At 43.8% G+C, this 12,255-nt stretch overlaps 1 protein-coding gene across 2 annotated transcripts in view; it reads right to left on the reverse strand.

Moving 5' to 3' along the window:
* Positions 1–3,629, reverse strand: part of SNCG (synuclein gamma) — a 62,092-nt gene extending 58,463 nt beyond the window's left edge. Inside the window, exon 1 of one of the 2 annotated variants that reach the window (XM_060768984.2) lies at positions 3,144–3,629. In XM_060768984.2, the coding sequence (XP_060624967.1) occupies positions 3,144–3,264 (121 nt within the window). In that variant the 5' untranslated portion in view covers positions 3,265–3,629. The remainder of the gene's footprint in view (positions 1–3,143) is intronic. The other variant, XM_060768985.2, reaches the window with a different exon arrangement.
* Between the last annotated feature and the right edge of the window lie 8,626 nt (positions 3,630–12,255).

Consider the following 12,255-nt stretch of genomic DNA (forward strand, 5'->3'; position numbering starts at 1 on the left):
ACCTGTACTAAGGGGTCGCGGCATTAGGAAGGTTGAGAACCACTGTTCTAGAAGCATTCTCTGTTGTGGTTTATCAGTCTACGCGGAAGCTACCCAGTAGTCTTCCCAGCCCCAGCCCTCTAGTTGAATCACAGAGTCAGAGTAAAAGGAAAAACAAAATTTACTCTTGAGTAGTCAGAGATAAATAAGCAGCTTTACAAAATAACCAGCCTTGAAAATAAACTGAGTCCATTGCAGCAAAATAACTCACACAAAAGTCCAATGCATTAAAATCATGCATTCTCTTCTTCTTCATTGGTGCAAGGAGTCTTGCAGTATAGAAGTCCCATCCGGGCTCCTCCTGATCATCTGATCACCATGTCTCCATCTCTAAAACCACCATGAAGCACTCCTCATGATATACTCCATGCAGGGAGTGGCTCAAGCTTAATTGCTTAATTGTCCAGGTGTTCTTCCTCAACACGCACCCATATAGGCAATGATCCTTGTAAAAACTTAGCATACATATGCACATTCTGTAATATTCTCTCTTGACCTTTTGCCTGCATCTATGGCAGGCATCCTCAGAGGTTGTGAGGTCCTCAACCTCTGAGGATGCCTGCGATAAATGGAGGTGAAACGTCAGGAGAGAATGCTTCTAGAACATGGTCATATAGCCCAAAAAACCTACAACGACCCAGAAACTTATTCTACTGTGTTGGTTGAAATAGAAACCTCTGAACTCCTTCAAGCACTTCTGAATTGATAACAGAATACAATACTCAGTAGTTACATCAATAGGAGCATAGTGTCTAGATCTAGGGACGTAATGTTACCCCTCTATTCCACCTTGGTTAGACCACACCTGGAATATTCTGGGCTACACAATTGAAGAGAGATATTGACAAACTGGAATGTGTCCAGAGGAGGGCGACTAAAATGAACAAGGGTCTGGAGAACAAGCCCTATGAGGAGCGGCTTAAAGAGTGGGGCATGTTTAGCCTGAAAAACAGAAGGCTGAGAAAAACATGATAGTCATGTATAAATATGTGTGAGGAAGTCATAGGGAGGAGGGAGCAAACTTGTTTTCTGGAGACTAGGACGCGAAACAATGGCTTCAAACGACAAAAAAGGAGATTCCATCTGAACAATAGGAAGAACTTCCTGACTGTGAAAGCTGTTCAGCAGTGGAACTCTGCCCCGAAGTGTGGTGGAGGCTCCTTTTTTGGAAGAGTTTAAATTCTTGGCCATCTGTCGGGGGTGCTTTGAATGCAATTTTCCTGCTTTTTGGCAGGGGGTTGGACTGGATGGTCCAACTCTATGATTCTATTATTCAATTCTGCATGTCTTTCCTTGGCTGTCTTTGCAACAGAATGAGCGACAGAATGCAAGAGACTTAAAACTGATCTTAATAAACAACAACACTTAGAAGAACTGGAATTTTTTTGCTGTTACTAAAGCTGTTTGAGAGAGCAAATGGGATAAGAAAGGGGAGATGATTTCCATTATTTTCCCATAGACTAAGCTCCCAAGTTGCTGCATTTTTCTCTTTTTCTACCTCCAAGCTGTAATATATTGGTCAAAACTCCTTCCTGACTTTGAGATCGGGGCAGGAGATACTGAAGTCTAGTGCTCAGAAAAGCTTTGCTAATTTCAAAGAACATCAAACTGCATATGGCATGGGTTAGGGCAGGGGTCCTCAAACTAAGGCCCGGGGGCCGAATGTGGCCCTCCAAGGTCATTTACCTGGCCCTCGCTCAGGGTCAACCTAAGTCTGAAATGACTTGAAAGCACTCAACAACAACAGCAATCCTATCTCATCAGCCAAAAGCAGGACCACGCTTTCCATTGAAATACTAATAAGTTTATTGTTGTTAAAATTGTTCTTCATTTTCATTTTGTATTGTTTTTAAGTGTTTTTTTGCACGACAAATAAGATATGTTCAGAGTGCATAGGAATTCATTCATTTTTTTTCAAATTATAATCCGGCCCTCCAACAGTTTGAAGGACTGTGACCTTGGCCTCTGTTTAAAAAGTTTGAGGACCCCTGGGTTAGGGTTATGCCCCCCCCCCCCAAATTCTCAAGGTGGTCCACGAGAAAGCCTTACTGCTACATTATTTAAACTATTATGTTTATTCATATCATGATCTGATCACCATGCTCAATATATCCCATATGCATGGGGGTATTGGGGTAATGATACAAAAGGTTTGCTAGGGTGGATCCTGAGCCCCCCCTCAAAATAAAACTCAGCCCCCCCCCCTCACCGAATCAAAATCCTGGCTACGGGTCTGATGGGACATATAGAATCATAGAATCAGAGTTGGAAGAGACCATCCAGTTCAACTCCCTGCCAAGAAGCAGGAATATTGCATTCAAATCACCCCTGACAGATGGCCATCCAGCCTCTGTTTAAAAGCTTCCAAAGAAGGAGCCTCCACCACACTCCGCGGCAGAGAGTTCCACTGCTGAACGGCTCTCACAGTCAGGAAGTTCTTCCTCATGTTCAGATGGAATCTCCTCTCTTGTAGTTTGAAGCCATTGTTCCGCGTCCTAGTCTCCAAGGAAGCAGAAAACAAGCTTGCTCCCTCCTCCTCCCTGTGGCTTCCTCTCACATATTTATACATGGCTATCATATCTCCTCTCAGCCTTCTCTTCTTCAGGCTAAACATGCCCAGCTCCTTAAGCCGCTCCTCATAGGGCTTGTTCTCCAGACCCATGATCATTTTAGTTGCCCTCCTCTGGACACATTCCAGCTTGTCAATATCTGTCTTGAATTGTGGTGCCCAGAATTGGACACAATATTCCAGGTGTGGTGTAACCAAAGCAGAATAGAGAGGTAGCATGACTTCCCTAGATCTAGACAATATACATTCAATGCATTTCAGTCTGCTATTGAGGGGTAGATTTGGGAGAGAAAACATAGGGGAAAAGAAAGAACAGAAGCTATCAAACCAAGCTTTCCGTACTTGCAGTTTCTAAATTATCACTTTTTTACAACGTTCAGTATCATACAGGGCAGACTGATCTTTCCTTGTCCATTTGCAAAGTGTCCCTGTTTGTCTGCCCACCCCAAGGTCAAACCGCAAACATGGATTTGCTTGCTAACAACAGTGTGCTGCAGTTGGCGATGCCCCTTTGGAAGAGAGTTCTGTTACCTACCTACATACATCACCCCTTCCTTGGTCTTCTCCGCAGCTTCAGTCACCCCTTGCTTGGTCTTTTCTGCAGCAGCCACCACACCTTCTTTGGCGATGGAAAAGCCTTTCTTAAAGACATCCATGGTGGCTTTGCTCTTGTGTGCCTCTGTGGAAAGCAAAAGCTCTTCTCTCAGAGAGATGCTGCTGGCTGGCTCGGCTCTGCAGAGTCCCTCTAAGCTCACTTTTTCTCACCGAAGTCTCTCTGGCTCTTCTTCCTCTGCCAGAGGCATGCAGTGGGCTGCTCCCCCTCCTTGCCAGCTCTTATCGATGAGCTGGGTTGCAGCTTAGCCAATGTCTGCCAGGGGCCGAGGCTGAAATATTAATGATATGGATTCGCCTGGTAAGGTTTTAGAGAAAAGCAGAAGGGATGGGAAGGGGGGTGGGGAGATGCCTAGGTAAGTGAGAGGCTTTTTGGAAAGCATCCAGATCACAGCCTTTAAAAGAACTGCTGCAATGCTTCCTCAAGGACACTCAGCAGGGATGCTTGCAGTAGAACAAGGAGAGACTCGTAGACCTGCTCCAGAAAACTAAAGCAAAAAATTCACAAACCATAGGGTGGAAGCGAACAGGAGTGACAGAAAGTACCCAGAACACTGCAAATAATTTCATCATTCAGTTCAATCGTAATTTCAATCAGTGCTAACATGGGTCATAATGACAACTCCAAGACACACAGGACCACATCTATTATGAAAACTTTCTCGTCCGCACAGAAAAATCTAAGGTTGGATTTTACTGTATGAGGCATGCAAACTGGCATTGAAGCTGGACTGTCACATAGAATCATAGAATCAAAGAGTTGGAAGAGACCTCATGGGCCATCCAGTCCAACCCCCTGCCAAGAAGCAGGAATATTGCATTCAAAGCACCCCCGACAGATGGCCATCCAGCCTCTGTTTAAAAGCTTCCAAAAATGGAGCCTCCACCACACTCCAGGGGAGAGAGTTCCACTGCTGAACGGCTCTCACAGTCAGGAAGTTCTTCCTAATGTTCAGATGGAATCTCCTTTCATTCAGTTCAATCATAATTTCAATCAGTGCTTTTGTAGTGCTAACATAATGACAACTCCAAGACACACAGGACCACATCTATTATGAAAGCTTTCTTGTCCGCACGGAAAAATCTAAGGTTGGATTTTACTGTATGAAGCATGCAAACTGGCATTGGAGTTGAACTGCCACATTTGGTCCCCATCGCATGAGACTGTGTGCATCTCATTGTTGATCTGCCGCTTCCCTGCAATGAATCTACCACTGTATTGTCGAAGGCTTTCATGGCTGGAATCACTAGGTTCTTGTGGGTTTTTTTCGGGCTATAGGGCCATGTTCTCTCTGCTGTTTTGCTGTTGTAATTTTAGAGTTTTTTAATACTGGTGGATCTTCAACTGGGCTCTCCAGGCCAATGGATACGCCACCTCAGACATCAGAAGAGCTGCAAGACCAAGAACAAGCCACGAGAGTAAAGATGAAGATCCACCCAGAGGAAAAGTGTTCCTGCCATTCATCAAGGGAACCACTGACCGCATAGGGAAGCTGATGAGGAAACACAACATAAAAACCACCTACAGACCCACCAAGAAAATCCAACAAATGCTACATTTAGCAAAGGACAAGAGGGATCCCCTCACTTCTGCAGGAGACTACCGTGTACCATGCAGCTGTGGGCAAGTCTACATAGGGACCACCAAACGCAGCATTGCCCAAACACGAATAAAGGAACATGAAAGGCACTGCAGACTACTTCAACCAGAGAAGTCAGCCATATGGGAGCACCTGATGAACCAACCTCGACACAGCATTTTGTTTGAAAACACAGAAATGCTGGACCACTCTCACAACCACCATGTCAGACTACACAGAGAAGCCATTGAAATCCACAAGCATGTGGACAATATCAACAGAAAGGAAGAGACCATGAAAATGAACAAAATCTGGCTACCAGTATTAAAAAACTCTAAAATTACAACAGCAAAACAGCAGAGAGGAAACAACCAGGCACATCTTAACACCTCTCAACAAAAGATTTTCCCAGGCTCAGCCAGGTCTTCAAATGCTAATGAAGTTGATCAGTTGAAACATTCACACCTAGCTCCAGCAGAGAAGAGCTCTTTGCCCCACCCCAGCCATTCCACAGATATATAACCCCATTTTTCTAATTCCAACGGACCTCACTAGCTCTGAGGATGCTTGCCATAGATGCAGGCAAAACGTCAGGAGAAATGCCTCTAGAACATGGCCCTATAGCCCGAAAAAACCCACAAGAACCTAATCTACCACTGCTGCTCACTGAAAGGTAAAGCCTGCCAACAGTTGGCAATCCCACAACACTAAAATGATCAAGGGTCTGGAGAACAAGCCCTATGAGGAGCGACTTGGAGAGCTGGGCATGTTTAGCCTGAAGAAGAGAATGTTCCTAATGTTCAGAAGGAATCTCCTTTCTTGTAGTTTTTTTTAAAATAGCTTTTATTAAGGTTATGTATAATTACATGGAAAGAGGGGGAATATTTAGAAGGAGATAGAAAAGTAGGAATAATAGCCACCTGATCCCCGGCCAAGCCCAACCCAGCCAAGCCCAATTGTGAGGAGGTAGATCAGGCCTCTCATTTTTGAAAACAAAAGAGCCAAAATGTTTCTTTTTCTTCAGGATCACAGCCACTGCCTTCCCAGCCATGTATCTGCCTGGCAGAGCCCCACTTGCGAGCTTGCTGTTGGCTCCAAGAAGAGGGAAAATTGTAGTGTCAATATGAATTTGAGCAGACGAAATGCGTGACTATCGATATAATTTCAAATGGGTAGATTATGAGCAAGTGTGGCACTAATAGGGTGGATTTAGGGCAGATTTTGCGCAGAATACTCTGAATTGCAGCTGAATTATTTGCAGGTGTAGACAACACTAGACAACATTTGCAATGAAGGTGGGATTGAGAGCAGGGCCTCCTTGGAAGATCATAAATTTCGAGGTGGGATGTAGAAGCTCTGATCATGTCTCTGAAACTGTCCCGTCATGTCTGTGAGGCAGCAGTTTGGGCAACTTAGGATCTCCCTGTTGATACATGCCTACTGGTTCAGGATCTACCATTAAAATGTCTGTAGAAGGCTGCCTTAGAGAAATACAGTATTTGGCTATTGTGGTACAATCTAGTGGGCTGCCAAATAAGTCAGAGTCCCCAGGGCCAGATCAACTAGACCCAAGAGTATTGAAGGAACTAGCGGAAGTCATTTCGGAACCATTGGCAACCATCTCTGAGAGTTCTTGGAGAACGGGAGAAGTTCCAGCAGATTGGAGGAGGACAAATGTGGTCCCAATCTTCAAGAAGGGAAAAAAGGATGGCCCAAACAACTACCGTCCAGTCAGCCTCACGTCGATACCAGGCAAGATTCTGGAAAAGATTGTTAAGGAAGTGGTCTGCAAACACTTGGAAACAAATGCGGTCATCGCTAATAGTCAACATGGATTTATCAAAAACAAGTCATGGCAGACTAATCTGATCTCTTTTTTCGATAGAGTTACAAGCTGGGTAGATGCGGGGAATGCCGTGGATGTAGCGTACCTGGATTTCAGTAAGGCCTTCGACAAGGTCCGCCACGACCTTCTGGCAAGGAAACTCAAACTAGTCCAATGTGGATTGGCAAAACTACGGTGAGGTGGATCTGTAATTGGTTAAATGGACGAACCCAGAGGGTACTCACCAATGCTTCCTCTTCATCTTGGAAAGAAGTGACGAGCGGAGTGCCGCAGGGTTCTGTCCTGGGCCTGGTCCTGTTCAACATCTTTATTAATGACTTAGATGAAGGGCTAGAAGGCATGATCATCAAGTTTGCAGACGACACCAAATTGGGAGGGATAGCCAATAGTCCAGAGGACAGGAGCAGAATTCAAAACGATCTTGACAGATTAGAGAGATGGGCCAAAACTAACAAAATGAAGTTTAACAGTGATAAATGCAGGATACTCCACTTTGGCAGGAAAAACGAAATGGCTCGAGAGCAGTATGTGTGAAAAAGATCTTGGAGTCCTCATGGACAACAAGTTAAACATGAGCCAACAATGTGATGTGGCGGCAAAAAAAGCCAATGGGATTTTGGCCTGCATCAATAGGAGCATAGTGTCTAGATCTAGGGAAGTAATGCTACCCCTCTATTCTGCTCTGGTTAGACCACACCTGGAATATTGTGTCCAATTCTGGGCACCACAATTCAAGAGAGATATTGACAAGCTGGAAAGTGTCCAGAGGAGGGCGACTAAAATGATCAAGGGTCTGGAGAACAAGCCCTATGAGGAGCAGCTTAAGGAGCTGGGCATGTTTAGCCTGAAGAAGAGAAGGCTGAGAGGAGATATGATAGCCATGTATAAATAAGTGAGAAGAAGCCACAGGGAGGAGGGAGCAAGCTTGTTTTCTGCTTCCCTGGAGACTAGGACACGGAACAATGGCTTCAAACTGTAAGAGAGGAGATTCCATCTGAACATGAGGAAGAACTTCCTGACTGTGAGAGCCGTTCAACAGTGGAACTCTCTGCCCCGGAGTGTGGTGGAGGCTTCTTCTTTGGGAGCTTTTAAACAGGGGCTGGATGGCCATCTGTCAGGGGTGATTTGAATGCAATATTCCTGCTTCTTGGCAGGGGGTTGGACTGGATGACCCATGAGGTCTCTTCCAACTCTTTGATTCTATAATTCTATGATTCTATGAGAGGAGACCTTTGTGTGTATATCCCTTCAAATTGCCCATCAATTTATGGCAATTCCATGAATTTCATAAGTTTTGTTAGGCAAAGATGGTGGTTTTGCCTGTTCCTTCCCCTGAAATATAGCGTACAGACTCCCATCCAAGTTCCAAGATGAATCAAATCAAATGCCTTCAGGGGTATTTCAGCCCTGGGGGGATTTTTTTGCCCGTCATTTCCTTGAATCTGGAGTTGGCTTTGATCTGAACCCCATTTCACACATATTTAATTTATTAGGTTTCTGTATCACATAAAAGCGAATGACTTTACTGATTCCCAGAACCAGAAAGGGCTTGAAGTGACAGGACCACTATGAGGAACAATACATCTCTTTTATTGTACTCCCTTAGATGCAAAATAAATATTCAGGTCTTGAAAATGTTGCGTTTCTGGCTGGAAGCTTTTAAAACTTGCACAAGCTGGAAATGCAAACAGAGAAGCTCTAACTGCGAAGGAAAAGATAATGTGCTGCAGTATCACGAAGAATAACGGCCCATAAATCACTTGTGCAATAAACAGGCAAAAGGAGTTTTATTTACAGAGTAGCTGTGAAGTTAGTCATTTGCTGAATCCTGACTGAAATCCAAATGAAAAATGATACACAAGGATATACAGATATTCTTTTCTCCAAGTGAAAATGAACTGGGGACTGAGCTTCTCACCGCATCTTTTAGGAAAAGGCCGAGGAGGATAAGATACTAATGACTGATGCAGTGTAAACACTGCTCACTGGGTGCTATCCTTCTTGTGTGATCTCAAGCAGGTTTGAAACCAAAGTCTAGGAAAGAGAATTAAGCAGCGAATCCTCTTTTGAAAGAAACCTGATTATTTTGTATAGGTTAAGCCAGTTCTTACACCTGGTTATCTATATATATATAAATGCTCTGTGCATAATGAGTACCTTAAAAACAAAAGAACAAAGGAACGAAATCACACCAGTTTGGCAACAATGTCTCACAACACAAGGATGTAATGTTTGTTTGTGGTATTCTCAGACCTCGAAAACCACTGGGGGAATTGACACCAAATTTGGACACAAGACACCTAACAACCCAATGTATGTCCTTCACTCAAAAAGTTATGATTTTTCATTTGGGAGTTGTAGTTGCTGGGATTTATAGTTCACTTATAATCAAAGAGCATTCTGAACTCCACCAACAATGGAAATGAACCAAACTTGGCACACAGGACTCCCCTTACCAACAGAAAACACACGAAGGGTTCGGTGGGCATTGACCTTGAGTTTGGGAGTTGTAGTTCACCTACATCTAGAGAGCACTGTGGACTCAAACAATGATGGATCTGGACCAAACTTGGCATGAATACTCAATATGCCCAAATGTGAACACTGGGGGAGTTTGGGGAAAATAGACCTTGACATTTGGGAGTTATAGTTACTAAGATGTATAGTTCACCTACAACCAAGAGCATTCCGAACCACACCAACGATGGAATTGGGCCAAACATCCCACACAGAACCCTCATGACCAACAAAAAATACTGTGTTTTCTGGTGGTCTTTGGTGATCCTTCTGACACCTCCCGGTAAACCCCCCTCCCCCCGGGTCTTGACTTCTCAGGTTGAGAAATGCTGACTTATGGCCATCCAGTCCAACTCCCTTCGCCAAGGCAAGAAAACATAATCAAAGCCCTCTTGACAAAGGGCCATCCAACCATTCACACATACACACATATGTATATGACAAATGCAGTATCAAAGATTTGAAAGGGACCCCTAAAGAAGGACAATTGTATGTTGCATGTTCCAGAGTAGGCAAACCAGACAATCTCCACATCAACCCTGGCAAAGAAACAGCAAGAAATACTGTTTACCCACAAGTATAAAGACATTACATAGATTAGAAACCAACACTTTCTCATTACTTTATTTTCCAGATCACTAGACTGGGCCACAGCAATGTGTGGCAGGGGACCGCTAGTACTTATATAAACAACAGGGCACTTTGCTTATATATTAAGCCCCTGTTGTCTCATGTGCATGCTGCCATCTTCATGCTACATACATATTATAATTGACTAGCCGTCCCCTGCCACAAGTTGCTGTGGCCCAGTCTGGTGATCTGGAAAATAAAGTAAAGGTTTCTTCTATATATGTAATTCCTTTCTGCTTGTGGGTAAACAGTATTTCTTGTTGTTTCTTTGTCAGTGTTGATGTAGAGATTGTAATGTTTGCCTACTCTGGAACATGCAACATATAATTGTCTTTCTTTAGGGGTCCCTTTCAAATCTATGATACTATATCTATGTCTGGATGGGTCTTTGTCAGGAGGGCTTTGATTATGTTTTCTTGCCCCGGTGAAGGGAGTTGGACTGGATGGCCTTAAGGCAGCGTTCCCAACCTGGGAGTTGGGACCTCTGGGCCGGGGGGGGGGGGGTTGTGAGGGCGTGTCAGAAGGGTTTTGAAAGACCAACAGAAAACACAGTATTCTGTTGGTCATGGGGGTTCTGTGTGGGAAGTTTGGCCCAATTCTATCGTTGGTGGGGTTCAGAATGCTTTTAATTGTAGATGAACCATAAATCCCAGCAACCACAACTCCCAAATGCCAAGGTCTATTTCCTCCAAATTCCTTCTGTGTTCATATTTGGGCATATAGAGTATTCATGCCAAATTTGTTCTAGAGCTTTCATTGTTTGAATCCACAGTGTTCTCTGGATGTAGGTGAACTACAACGCCAAAACTCAAGGTCAATGCCCATTAAGTGTTTTCTGTTGGCCATGGGAGTCCTGTGTGCCAAGTTTGGTTCAATTCCATTGTTGGTGGAGTTCAAAATGCTCTTTGATTGTAGGTTAACTATAAATCCCAGCAATTACAACTCCCAAATGACAAAAACAATATTTTGATTGATGGCCCCCTCCTTGGGTGAGTAGGTGTCTTGTGGCCAAATTTGATGGCGATTCGTCCAGCAGATTTTGAGTTATGATGTCACTGAAAACAAACAGAGCATGTCTATATATATAGATGGGCTGACATAGGATGGACCATGAAGCTCACTGCATGACTTTGGACAGCTCACAAAGCCTCAGTCAAAGGCAATGGAAAAAAGGTACTTTTCCACTATCCGGGCTGAGGTCACTAAGGGGCACTAGAAAGAAGAATGGTTAGTCCATTTTATGGGGTGGGGGGTGGGGGATTTGAAGGAGGAAAAGCTTTTCTCCTGTTTTACTTTTATTCCGCCTCCCCTGTCCCATATCATAAATGAGGGTTGTTTCCACAACGGTGACATGGGTGGGGGGAAACAACTTGAAGGCACATGAGTTGGGGGGTGGGGGTGGAGAGAGGAGGCAAGCCTCTCCAGTAAGTTTGGGGCCCAAATGGGTGGCTTTGGGATAGCGTCATGCCATCCTGATTTCACTTGGGATGTCATGTAGCTGCCCCACCCCCCAGGGAAAGTCCAGAATTTGGGTTGGGGGTGGAGAACCCAAGTGGAAGTGGGTTATTTTAACCCGTTTCTATGCAGGTTTTAGCTCTGTCTGGAAGTGTCCTAATAGTTCTACCATACCACACTATGATATCACTATATTTCACCTCAATCGCCATCGCACTATTCTGCGGAATTTAGGGATTTGCCATTTAGTGATACCCAGGAGCTGTCCCCAAAATGCAAAATGTATTTCTGTAAAGTGCACATCCTAGTATTCTTTATGTTTTCAAGGTAGTTACAGTGGAACATAATGTAATTGATAGAGCCCTAAGGTTCTGTGCTATGGAGATCCTACTTCTGCAACAACAAAACAGAATTCTGGTATTTATTTATTTATTTATTTATTTACAGCTTTTATATTCCACCCTTCTCAGGGTGGATTACAGTGTACACATATATGGCAAACATTCAATGCCAATTTTTGACATACAAACATATACACAGAGGCTATTTAACTTTTTCTGGCCGCCAGGGGAGCTGTCGCTTTCATCGTCCATCTGCGACGCTGAAGAAGCACTTCCGCATTCCCCGCATGCTTCCCCACTGGAATGCTTTGCTGGAGTCTTCTTTATGGCCTCATAAATCAGTTAATTTAGCCTCCCCACACTTTAAAGTGGTACTTAATTTTCCTTCTTGACAGACTGTCTTTGTTACCAATATAATTCATGAAGTAAGGGCAAATTTCCTTAATGCCCTTGCATATATTTTTCATTACTCCCACTTTTGCTAAACCCAGGAAGAAATAAGAACTCCACAGACAATTGAAAGTGTTGCAACTTCGATGACATAATTATTTTACAAGGACATCTTTACCACCATTAAGACTAGAAACTGGTCTGGCCACTTTCACTCTTAAATAGGGAAAACCAGAATTCCCAGGAAGCTGAATTCTGAAGTCAGATTATTGTATC

The sequence above is a fragment of the Anolis sagrei genome, chromosome 3 (assembly GCF_037176765.1).
Source record: "Anolis sagrei isolate rAnoSag1 chromosome 3, rAnoSag1.mat, whole genome shotgun sequence".
Lineage (NCBI taxonomy): Eukaryota > Metazoa > Chordata > Lepidosauria > Squamata > Dactyloidae > Anolis > Anolis sagrei.